This window comes from Xenopus tropicalis, chromosome 8 (assembly GCF_000004195.4).
Source record: "Xenopus tropicalis strain Nigerian chromosome 8, UCB_Xtro_10.0, whole genome shotgun sequence".
Classification (NCBI taxonomy): Eukaryota; Metazoa; Chordata; class Amphibia; order Anura; family Pipidae; genus Xenopus; species Xenopus tropicalis.
Genome location: NC_030684.2, coordinates 107,451,708 through 107,464,640, shown reverse-complemented (window position 1 = coordinate 107,464,640; position 12,933 = coordinate 107,451,708). Strand labels below are relative to the sequence as shown.

The 12,933-nt window shown below is 37.7% G+C and overlaps 1 protein-coding gene across 9 annotated transcripts in view; it reads right to left on the bottom strand.

The window, feature by feature from the left end:
- The window catches only part of slc8a3 (solute carrier family 8 (sodium/calcium exchanger), member 3), a 144,342-nt gene that overhangs the window by 16,189 nt on the left and 115,220 nt on the right, over positions 1-12,933 (bottom strand). For 4 of the 9 annotated variants that reach the window (XM_004917259.4, XM_002936886.5, XM_004917261.4 and 1 more), the window contains one exon: positions 8,986-9,089. The exons of the other annotated variants lie outside the window; for them this stretch is intronic. In XM_004917259.4, coding sequence (XP_004917316.1) covers positions 8,986-9,089 — 104 coding nt within the window. The remainder of the gene's footprint in view (positions 1-8,985; positions 9,090-12,933) is intronic. 9 annotated transcript variants of the gene reach the window in all.

The following is a 12,933-nucleotide window of genomic DNA, read 5'->3' as shown; positions in this document are numbered from 1 at the left end:
AACAATCAGATTATAATAATTAGGGCTATACAGGCCGTCGGGACAAGGACTCAACAGCAAAATCAAACTTGTCCAATTGATGTCTGCGTGATTTTCTGCCAGATATCAGTCAAGCAGGACTGTCACTTGCGCCTTAGGCTAATGTCTCACGGGGAGATTAGTCGCCTGCAATAAATCTCTGCTCCTGTGGCGACTAATCTCCCTAAAACTCCTTCCCACCGGCAATAATGTGAACCACCGGTGGGTAGGCATACGCCTCACTAAGTTGCCTGAAGTTTCCTTGCTGGTGGACCGCTGGTGGGAAGGCATACGCATAAGCACTAATGCCTCCGTCTAGCCTGCTCTGCTAAAGAGCAAAGAACTGAAAGTATCCTATGTTATATGAGAGAGGTTTTTATATAGTTCTGTAGAGAGCCATGAGATTGACATTCAGCTCCTGTTTATCTTTCTGCTAAAGAACTAAAAGCATTATATTCTACACAGTTTATCTAAATATGTGTCCCATCACTTAAATAGCGGCCCCCATAGCTACAACAGAGCTTTATTTAAACAGTAGTCATGTTTCTGAAGCAAATACATTTTTACCAGTGCAGAATAACAGTACGTCATACTAAAGTGCAGAAAAATACCTTTTTTGGTGTTACTGGCTTTAAAAGTCCCATATACACAAAAAATAAGAATATAACATTAGGCAGCGGTTGCCCAAAGCAATTAGCAATCTGCATCCTACTGTACCTTCTGAATGGACTGATAATTCCTAAGAAACCAAAGTCTTTTAAACTCAACAGGGTTGAAAAATTGATTTCTTTTTCTCTGCACATAAAATTACTTTATTGCATACTATGAAATATGTTCAATAGTTTTAGTTTAATGTACAGTTGACATTATGTTTAGTTAAACCGTAGCCCTTAAGCTTGACATTTATTGTATCAGTAACAAAGTACTGCTCTAGCCATGGCTGAGACATAAGCAGTCCTTTATAATGTGAACATTTATGTCCAACTTGGTTTTTGTTGTTCCCTTTATTCAAACAACTGCTGGAAAAATGTGCAAGTGGAGTTTTTGTAAGGTGCCAGCCACTTACTATACGACATGAAGCTCTTCACAACAATAAAGTAGGAATCAAAATGAAGAGGTTAGAAATTTAGAACTGAGAGGCAACTCATTTCAATTCATGGGCAGCATGTGCGGCCTTGACTTCTCATATTCGCTTTAATCCTCCTTTTGTTGGGATGAATAAAAGTGCGCACATTACCGTTTACTGTGGGCGTTAAAGCCCTGACAAGAGAGATGTGTGCTGTGTAGTTAACAAACACTATTATGTGGGGCTGGAGAAAGTAAAAAGTTCCACCAAATAGCTCAAAGTACAGATATGGAATCCAATATCTGGAAACCTGTTACCCAGAAAGATTATGGGAAGGCCATCTCCTATAGACTCCATTTCAATCAAATAACTCAGATTTTTAAAAATGATTTCCCTTTTCTCTGTAATAATAAAACAGTACCTTGTACTTGATCCCAACTAAGATATAATTAATCCTTACTAGAGGCAAAACAATCTTATAGAGTTTAATGTTTACATTTTTTGGTAGTATGGAGATCCAAATTACAGAAAGACCCATAATCTAGAAAAGCTCAGATCCAGTGCATCCTGCACCTGTAATGAGCATGTTGCATTATGCCCAGCTCTCTATATAGGGGGAAAGACTTATATACACTACAATTGTATTTGCAAATAACTTTCAAACTACTGAATTTTTTACATTAATGTCTTTGGGAAAGTTGCTTCGTTTCTTTAATTATGCAAAAAAACCTGATTCCTGGTGGATATCTCCTTTGTATTATCTTGGCTCATATTAGTAGGATGTTGCAAAAGAATATTACCCAATATAATGTTTAAAAAAAGCCCTCTTCATATATTGAAATGAAGTTCTTTCCCAGTTCTGGGATCAGCGCAGATGCAAAGATCGCCAATAAGGAGAACGAGGGCATAAAGTGCTACTGGGTTAGAACTTCTACTGGGTTAGCAACCCCCTCCTCCAGTGAGATACCCATCTGGAAGGATCTGGTAGAAGCATATTTTGACAATTTAAATAGTGTAAAGGAGGCAATTTTTTTAAGCATTATGAGACATATTCAATTCCACGAGAAAAAAGCTTATTTCCTAATTCAGTTCCAGATTTTCCCATAAAGCTAGATGCCATTCAAAGAGAAAAACATATTTTACTTTATCACATGAAAACTCTATTGAAGGCTATGGGGAGAAACTGGAACTGAATTAGGATAAATGTTTTTCCCCTTAAATTGAATATTGTCCATAAATTTTCACTTAACCATAAAATAACCTTTTCTAATGGGATTCGATCTGGCCCTATATTAGGTAATGTCCTACCATACTTGCAGCACTTTCCAAAAGGTTGACATCCTCTTTAAAGTAACCAGTCGACCATGCAAAGAAGCATTCAGTACGGCAGAACACTTTGGGTTCAGCTGAATACAACTCCTGCAAACAGTGCTAGGCCAAATCCAGAACAGATTCTAAATCCTGCATCCCTAATACAAACACTAACAGAATGAAGCCCGAGCATGAGAGAGAGAACGATGACATGTAAAACTGCCTCGTTTTTCTACAAAATTACAAGATAGTTGAGGCTGAAAACAGATATCATGTCCATCTTAAATGTTTCTACACCAAGCAGTAACATTAGTTGTCTCTCTATAAAACATAACTTTCAATATTAGATTTATAAATATAAGTCATTTCAGCAAAGAAAATACACTTCCAAATCCTTGCTTCCTGTACGCAATTAAATCGGGCAGCAGGCTTTCAGACAGGTAACCTTGCCTTCCTGAGGTAGTTTGTGTCATGGGCAATATCTCTGAGGGAAGTCCTCAACTTCAGCTTTTCGACAAATTTTCTGATATTTTTTTGATGACTTCATGTCATTTTTTAATGTTGTCATTGGCAATCTATAAACTCTGCCCTCATTGTTGAGAACCTGGCTTCCCTCCCCAATACTCGTAAGGTGAGTCAGCTAGCTTCATACATGCCAGTTTAAAGCTGTCATCCTCAACATCTTTATTTAAAATGGCAAATCTCCTAGGAACTAACAGACCTGTTACGCTGCCCTTCTTTCCCCTACTTCCCCTAGTATCTGTGTGACTGCCCAGGCCCAAAGTCAAAACAAAGGCTGTTAGTTGTTTCTGGGTGACCCCGACACAATTGCTTGGTCTCATATGATAATAATGGCATTATGAACTATTTCTCATGGTTCATACTATTTCTTCTGGTTCATATACTGCTTGATTAAACTAGGGCAATCACTTTCCAATAGTGTTAAACAAGCTTTCCTTTAACTCTACTCCTCAGAGCTCTGCATCTTTTTTATTTAGAGAAAGCCGAAGGGCTTGTTTAGCCTTTGGGACTTCAGGCACCACAATTAACTTTTAGTTGATATGTGAAGATTCTCAGCCTAAAATCTTTTAGCAACTGAATAGGATTTAGCAAAAAGATTCAAGAGCACAGAGATGCATTCCCTTCAAGCAAAGCCATCTCAGATATGGTGTCCTATCATTAAAAGAAAAAAAATCAGTGTGAATCACAGTGACTAGGTTATCAATGTTTCCAGTCCTGCTCCTTTCCAAGATTGCATAGCGGTGTCAACACTTACAAAGCTAAAGAGCTGAGAAGAGTAAACTAATGCCAAAAAGTAAAAAGAAAGCTCAACAAAGCTGTCAAAATACCTAATATCTTTGGCTTCTCGTGTGCTTTTATTTGCAGTTAGGAAAACAGTGTAATGGTCTTTGATGTTTTAAATCTTTACAGAGTGTCAGCACTGTATTCCAGCTACCTCAGTGTGGGCTTTGTATCAACAGGATCTCTGTACTGCTGCCTAAAGTGGTCCATATAGCACTTAGTTCTAACTGCTATAAAACAAATCTCCATGGACCCAGCACCTGACATGACTATGACAATAGCACAATAGCTGTATTAATATGTAGTCATTTTGAATTTGGCCTTGAATGGCTTTGAGAGTTGGAATTAAACAACATCTGAAAGGGACACTGTTGCCCATTATGGCGATGAATAACCTTTACTATAGTGGATGTATTATCAACTACCTTTATGTAACTGTATTTCTTTGTTAATGTCTTTGTTATTGACCAAAGAGTTATATGATAAATATAACACCACAGTCAGGCGACATGTTACTGTTCAAGCTCATACAACTTGTTTTCCATAACTCAAAAACAAATACAATTGTTAAATACCTGTTTTAGATTCCAAGTTCTGTATTTGCTACAGTCTCTTTATCTCTTTATGAAGTTCTAGAATTGCTTACATAGCTACTGCATTAGCTATTTACAGTGATCTACAAGAATCAGACCCTGACTTAGAGATATTTTGCATTAAGATTGGGACATACAGTAGGGACATTCTGCACTCTGTGGGGTCTATGTACAGCTGCCTTATCTCAAAAACATGAATCCCCTTGTACATTGTCCCTACTGCATATTCTTCCGTAAAGTACATGAGAAAGTGATGAAGCTAGGACAGTGGATAGCCTTCAGGATGAATGGCTAAGTTGCATGTATGACTACTCCAACCTTTACAATGATAACTTTTCTCATGGAGCAATTCCAAAGGCATAAATACATAATATTAACAAATAAAACTCATCGTCTTTGACACTGTTTATGGCAGGCTTTCCCTGTTACACTCTTGTCTTTCCACTCTGTACGCTACTCCTGGGCCTGGAATGGGATTCAAAATAGGCCCTGGCATTTCTAAGACACAGAGGCCCAAACGGCCCCCACTAGTCCGCTAAAAGTTGACTGTCTGGCATTTTACAACTGCCCCTCTGGTACACAACACTAAGCTACTGTACAGTATTGTACTCAGTGAGGTCCTTAGAGGACATTTAATCTATAGTCCTCCAGCTGATACTGATTCTAGTTCCCAGCATCCTCAACAGGCGCTGGGACTCACAATTCAGCTGGAGGGCAACAGGCTGGATATCACTGGGTTTAACTGTAACCGTTTCACCATCTTGCTTCTGAATGCAATCATTAATACCCAGTCTTTAATGAATACATTTTATCCAATGTGGATAATCCTCTATCATATTCAGAAGATTTAGATTAAGTTCTAGGAAACTGGATGGCAAATGATCTGACTTATTTTTTTTATGCATTTTTAATTTGGTTGCATACATTTAATATAGCAGTTCCCAAGCCAGTTTAAATGAGATTACCACTAGTCATTTAGGGAATATATGACATGTGCGCTGCTGTTAATTTGATGGAAATAACTCAAGTTTATGCAGAGTCTCTTGGCACAAAAGCACTGCACTTCTAACAGAAAGCACTCGCAGACAATATAAAAATAAGATGTACGAAAAAGAGCTTAGACCTGAATTAACTGTTTCCCGTGTTTTTGCCAGCTCTCATTAATATTCTGACTGACAATATGAAGATCCTAGTCTGAAATGAAATCTGTCACGTACCAATTGTGTTGATGCGTACATTTGGAGTACTAGAAAATATGGCTTGTTTCCGAGTTGCTTGACTGATTCTCAACAGAATAAGCTGGTTTTATGCCAGGGCAGAGAGGGGCTCCCTCGTCAGCAAAATGTTCTTGGTAAAATGACAAAGTACATGCGATTGCAGTGTGTCATAGCTTGGAGATATTTTAGTATCTATGCCAGGGATTTCCAACCTCACACGGATCACATGGTCTTGCTGCAATGCCTTGGGCTTCCTCTTCTCAGCGCCAGCTTTGTGTATTATAAATTAATATTGGGGCGCCATTTAGAAATAATGCAGCCCCCTATGTCCGGGAAGCTCTGTCCCTTTTGTGGCAGTCTGGAACCTCACACCAAACCTCACACTGCACTTCCATTTTGTGGACATTATTATTATAGGAAAACAAATCTAATACCATTTTCAGAATTGTAATTGTGACCATTTGATTTTGGTAATTCTATGTAATTCTATGTGGAGGATAGCCTTTCATCAGAAAGTCTTTTCTCTTTATTTGTTTTACCAAACACCCGGGAGTTGACAAATTAAATTCAATAACTATTGCGATGAGTTTTATAAGAAAACAGACTACTACTTTGTAATCTCCTCATACTGTAAGTCCCAAGCATCTACTACACTGTAAAGAGGTAATGTAATAAAAGTTGCTACATTTGCTGCAGGTCCAGTAACTCATAGCAACCAATCAGAAAGTAGCATTTACGGGTCAACTCAAACATCTGATTGGCTGCTGGGGTTTACTGAACCTGTTGCAAACATTGCAACTTTTATAACATTACCCCTAAGAATATTATTATTGCCATACGTTCAGGGAACTGTTGACTGTTAAGTGTGAAAATGTACTCCCTGTTACCCAAATTTTTAATGTTATTTAAAAAAAATTTTTGGATCATAATTCAGGTTTTATAAAAGACATTTTTTTGGGGGGGGGGTAGTTGTTTCAACATTGGCATATTGGTGTGGTAAAAAATAAAAATATAAGAAAACAACCAGTGTTGGACCATCAATACAAATATAATATAACTAGAGTGCATCCATTAATTCAGAGCTAAGCAAATTAATCAAATTTGAGCTAATAGGTGAGTTGAGATACTGATACTATAAAATACTCAGTATATTCCAAAGGCCAGTATTGCCTACTGCAGAATAGGTGCTACAATAAATTCTTGTGCTGCTCTATCATGAATTATGTTTGCCAGTAAAAGGCAGTAGGTGGCACAGGATGAGAAGTTCCAAAGAAATGATCAGTTCAGAAAGGTACCAGCATGGATCACAGAAAGTGTGCTAACGTTCCCAGAGGGGAAGATACTCTATCTATGACTGTGAGAATTTCAATTGAAGCCTATGCTAATGGCCTCACCTATATGCTCCTGCTGAGCCGGAGAAACCAACAATAAAGCCATTTACAAACAGGCTTGGCAGGAGCATTAGTCATTTTTGTCCAAACTCCATAACCACATATTCCAAGGTGGGGTCTCTCAGAAAATATATGGACAGACCACTGGACAATTCCATAAGACTGCATTTGACCTATCGAGTCATTGTTGGCCTTTAACAAGATATGATTGCTTTGGTTGTGGAGTACATGAGAGCCGTCTGCTTACTTGCGGTTATCTTATAGACAAATTGTCATAAGCTAATGATTATTTAAGATATAATAGCTTACAAGCTGGTTACAGAAACATGTTTTTTTATTTTTAGGTCATTCTAAAGACCATGAGAACTCATTGCTTTATTCTTAAGGTTAACTACCCATTTCATTTGTCTTTATTTTTGTGGTACATAAAGTACTTCTGCACGGGACCCCTGGGTCCCCTAAAAAGCAATTATGTAGTAGTGCCTAATGTCTTACAGGGGCCCCCAACAAGTAAAATGACTTTCTAATGGGACCTCTATTGCTTATGCCAGGCTTGCTGGCCAATGCTCAAATTTTAAGCCATATACATTCTCACTGTGGATGTATTCTACTCTCAAGCTTTATAACCCATAGCCTGCAAGGAATTTAATTTTAAATGAACTTTTATTCCCTCTTCACCAAATCCTAAGGAGCACTAAGCCTATTTGCTAGTTAAATATATAATGAAAGCACTCAGGACCTTAATAAATGTTCCACAATTTAATCACAAGCAAATTAAATTAGGAATGTATTGCTGATGCAGAGGGTTGGAGTGATTTAGACAGAGCTGTAAGGCATTTCCTAGAAAATTCACAATAATGAATATATTTAATGGACCCTGAAAAAAATATTCTATATCGATAATTCCTTGGAACTGAAAACTGCTGATTGACTTGACAGTAAAGCAAGTAATCAGACCAGGACCCTAAATTATGAAAAAAATCCATAGAACTTTAAGCAGACAGTTTTTGTTCATTTAGGATAGAGACACACTGCACATACATAAGTTTTTGTAAACCAAAGAAGCACACTGTGGTTCATATTAGTGTGCAAACATGGCAAGTAAAAAGCAAAGTAGAGGGTCTCAGGGTTCTACTACTACCAAAGTATGAAAACCTGCCTATAGGCAGAGGCAGATGGGGCTATTTTGAGTTAAATGGCATTTATGGTGTTTTTTGTTTTTAGCAATTTACCCAAATAGCCAACTCCTCCACTCACAAAACCTGCTATGGCAACCACATGAAAGCACTTGGGCACGAACTCTGAGAATACCCAAACATGGGGAGAACTTTCATTTTCCTTGTGAACAGTGCCTGGGTGGGACTCAAACTTACAAATGTCAAGTGGTCATTTACTAATGCAGAGAGTATCTGATTAAATGTAGCCACAGTTTCCTGCTGAGTAGCAGTTGAGCCCATGTTTGTAAGATGTATTTCTCTGTGCATACATCTGTGTGTGTATGCATAATCATGTGCAAATTATTGGGCCTGGAATAATTTAAAATTAGTGCAGGAGGGATACTACTATGGGCCAATAATAGAGACAGCTGGATATAAGAATTTAGCTTTAGTTAAACAACGAAAGATCTGCGAGTTGATCAACACTGTACTAAGAACAGTGCTTCTACATCTACAGATATAAATGACCCCCTTTCATAAGCATTTGGGAAGAACATAAAGTATCACCAGGATAATTCTCAATATACATTGTATCCTTAAGTCACAAATAAATGGAATGAAGAAACTAAAGCAGTGGCACAGTGAATGAAAGCCATGCACTATGTTATTATACTGGCATTAATTGAATAAAGAGACAGAGAATATGGATTTGAAGAAATTAATAAAAACAATGCAAAAAAAAAAAGTGGAGGTGAGTTGAGGCATAGATGACCGAAAAAGGGTGAGAGCAGGAATACACAGGAGGAAGAAGAGAATTGATTTACCAAAAAAAGAGGTGGAAAAGCAAGAGTTAAAAAAATGATTAAAAAAAAGCCATTATTTATTTGATTTTTAGGTGTGGGAAAATGGGGAATAGTAGTTGGCTCACACCTGATATTCCTCGTTTCATCCATTTCGGTTCACCAAGGGCAATGAAGAAACTTTCTTGCCTTTCGTATTCCTCCTCATCTATAATTTTTACCCTTATGGTTTTCCTGTAGGAACATAAGAGAAACAGTGGTATATAGACAGAAAAACTGTACAATATAGTATATTGCTTAAATATGGCCGCCAGTCAAAGCCACATTTGGTCAGCTGACTTTAAAAATAAAAAGAACAAAAAAATACATTTCTAAAAAAAAATGTTTTATATTTAGATAGCTTCAGCATTATCTTGATATACACAAATACAATATTCCTGGCCCTTCAGTCCTGAACCCAGTATAGTCTCACAAATCCTTTTACTGATTCCATCAGTTTCACTTCCATTGGACATATTATGGTTTCTACTTAGTAGCACATTAAGTTAGCAAAAACAACTCCTGTGATATATACAGCTTAATCTAGCCCATACATATAGCACGCCCCGTAATAAATGGGCCACTCTAGCTCACACCTGGTACAGAGTGACAGAGCCTATTTTCCATAGCAATAGCTGTTGTTATCTTGTTGCTACATTAATCACTCACACATAAGTGAATATATACATTTAAACCCAAAAGCTTAAAATGTATTTATTTTTTGCCCTAGCACAGCTACACACTACAGTAAATATATTTATATTATATGCATGCCTTATCATTACCACTGTTGTAACGTATTGCCCTACCGATATGAACTTTTACCGTTTGCAAAATTTCTTTGCCACCTTGTTTCTGACAGAATCCTGCAGACATTATTCATATTGTTTAAGAAACCCTTGCACAGAGTATAATAGGTAGAAGATTCCAGACCCCCACTCATTCTCATCATTATCATTTTACATGAACATTCTATGGCAGTGTGATATTACCTTACCAACTGCCTTTCATTCTCTTGCTATTTATAACATATAATGCCCATGCTGATCCTGAAGCTGGCCACTCATGGAACATAATGATCAATTGATTTTTCAACTAAACCAGCTTCCCATCATTACTGTACATGAGGTAAAGGACAGACTAGAAAGGTCAACAGGTCACTTTTTCATTTTTAAATAAGTCAAGAACTGTCATTCCAATATTTTGTGGTCACACGCTGAATAAGGGAATGGAGAGAAAATAAGAGAAACCTAATCTTTAATTCTTTACATCTATTGGAGGCTCACTATAGCTTCTTTCATTTTCAGAGTGCAACCATTGGCTGGAGTCTTATAAGGGCAAATAAAAACATAAAAAGAAAAAAAAATAAACATTTTTAAAGGAAAATTAAGTAGAAACTGGCTTTTACTTTAAGCTGCCCTGATACTTATGCTTAGGATCCACTGAATGGATAGATGGTAAAAAAAGAAAAGTGACTAATTGTTAAGATGCTAGCAATTCAAGCTTTGAACAAGTGCAGTCAGTCAGAGGTCTCTACCCTGCCATTAGTTGCCGCCTGTCACTATGACCTGTCACCTAAATGATAAGCCCAGCCATTTCTTACTGCAACTAGTAATCACATAGAAACAGCTTTCCGGAACTGTAGTTTATGTACTTTCATATTTTCCATAGGCAAGGCATAAATAAAAAACTGAAGGTCTGTTTGAGAAAATAATTATGTTATCATTCTCTTTGATATCTTCTGTTGTACAATGTGAAGTAAATGAAAATAAATTTGCTGCCAACACATAGAGCACAGGAAACAAGGATGTATTGCAAATCTCAACTCTGGTACAAAACAAAAGGACCCATAGGGATATGGAAAAAAGTATTTGGACTCCCCATCTAATTGTTAAAATACCCTGTTTAAGCCACAGCCATCGTTTCTGAAACAGGAGCCAACAGGTCATACAATAACATGACAATGACTTTATTGTATAATTAACAAGAAAGGCTAAGTCACTTGGGGGTGCCAAAATGTTAGGCACCCCCAAGTGACTTTAAACGCTTACCTTATACCTAGGCTGGTGCCCCTGTTAGGAGAAAACCGAACCAGCCCAGGGTACCTGGAGCGAGCGCTTCCTTCTTTCTTTTGTCTTGTGAAAAGCCGACTTTTTTTGTTAAAGTTCGACTTATCACTCTACTGTGTATGCACAAGCATGCATAGACGGAAGAAAGAACAGGAGACAGTCGCTGCAGCTACCCCAGGCTGGTGCGGTTTTCCCCTAACAGGGGCACTAGCCCGGGGTAAAAGGTAAGCTATTTAAATCACTGGGGGGTGCCTAACATTTGTGACTTAGCCTTTCCTTCTCCTTTAATGCAATCTGGCCCTCAAACATGCTGTATGAGAATCAATTGCCCCCTTCCCATGACAGTAGAAGGGAAATGCAGTTTGAGCAGCAAAGGGAAGAACAACTTCCCATTAATTCATTTGGTTTGTTGGAAATATAGGTGTCCACTTACTTTTGGTCATATAGTGTAGCTTGCACTGCATCAATGTGAACTCTAAAAAGTAAATAAATATCTACAGAATTTTACTTTTTTTTACCCCCGCCTGACATTTAACTATATTCTATAGAAAGGAAGCATACCGCAACAATTACTCAGCCATTACTCTCAATCAAACAGAAACTCTGCAATAGATTGATTGAACCAAGACCTTATTTTCTTCACGTATGATAAAGCATTGCATTTGTGTATTTCTAGTGTACACCAAGCCAACTTAAACCACAGGCATACAGTAAACAAAAAAAAAACAATCACACTTGGCACTCAAACCCATGATGCCTTGATGTGAATGTGAAAAGAATCTGTCACATCAACTTGCTGGTAATGGTTAATTAATTTATAACAAATAACTAAATAATATATATTATGCACTTTCATATACAAGTAGCCTGCTCAGAACATAATAACAACCCCCCCCCCCCCGCCCGTACTTTACAAAAGGGCCACCAATATGGGGGAGGAAGTCAGTTCTGGAATATAAATATTAAATATTAATCCTAGGAACAGTTTGTATTTTCACTGCTATATCTGTATATATCTAGAATATCTATATGGTGCCTGGTGAGTACAGTGTTACAATGCACTTCATTAGCATTAAGAGAATGGGAGAAACAAACATAAAATCATAACTGTCTTATGCCATCTCTCTAAGCATGAATGATAAGTAATTCCCCTCCATTTTTCTGTCAACACCAATAAACTTCTTCCCACCAGAGAGATCTGTTATTTGCATAGAATTGTTAGTTTTAAATTTAAATCCAATTTAGGGATTTTTAGTTTGTGTGTTCATAGCATCATCCTGCATGTACTAGGCATCACTGCTTATGTTCTATACATGCATGATCACATAACAATTCAGGAAAACAATGTGAGATGCTTGCTCCAGCATCACAGGGTCCTAGTGTATGCCAGCACAAGAATGCCGCACTCTCTCTGTGCACGTGGTTTGGAGTTAGTGCCAAACTCCCTGTTTACATTTGTTACCATCTAGGACTTAGCCCAATATGTCATGAGCGACAGAACTGAGCAGATAAGCGCCAGTGAACTCTTCCTGTAAACAAAACATTTGCCATTCTTCCAACTACTTCTGTCCTGACAGAGCAGCAGAGGGGGCTCCTGTTACACATTTATGATATTAACTATGGACAAGTGCTGACATCATGAAATCTAAAAGAAAAAAACAGAATAGCAATTTTACATTAAGCTGCTCTATATGTGTGGCTATAATGCATGGTGCCCAGAAAACCCCAGGTCCCTAGGGCAGTTTATAATGGAAAATAGTTTTCCATTCCAGAAAAGCTGAAGGATTTCTATCCACTAAGATGTGCATCACAGTCAGGCAACAGTCACTCCATCTAACATAGGCACTAATAGAAACAGCCCTCTGACTGACCCACCTTTGTTGGCTGATCTAGCTGTACTATTTATCCTCATAGGCAACTTACTTACCTGTGATACTGAATTATCCTACTGAACAATGGAATTATCCAGT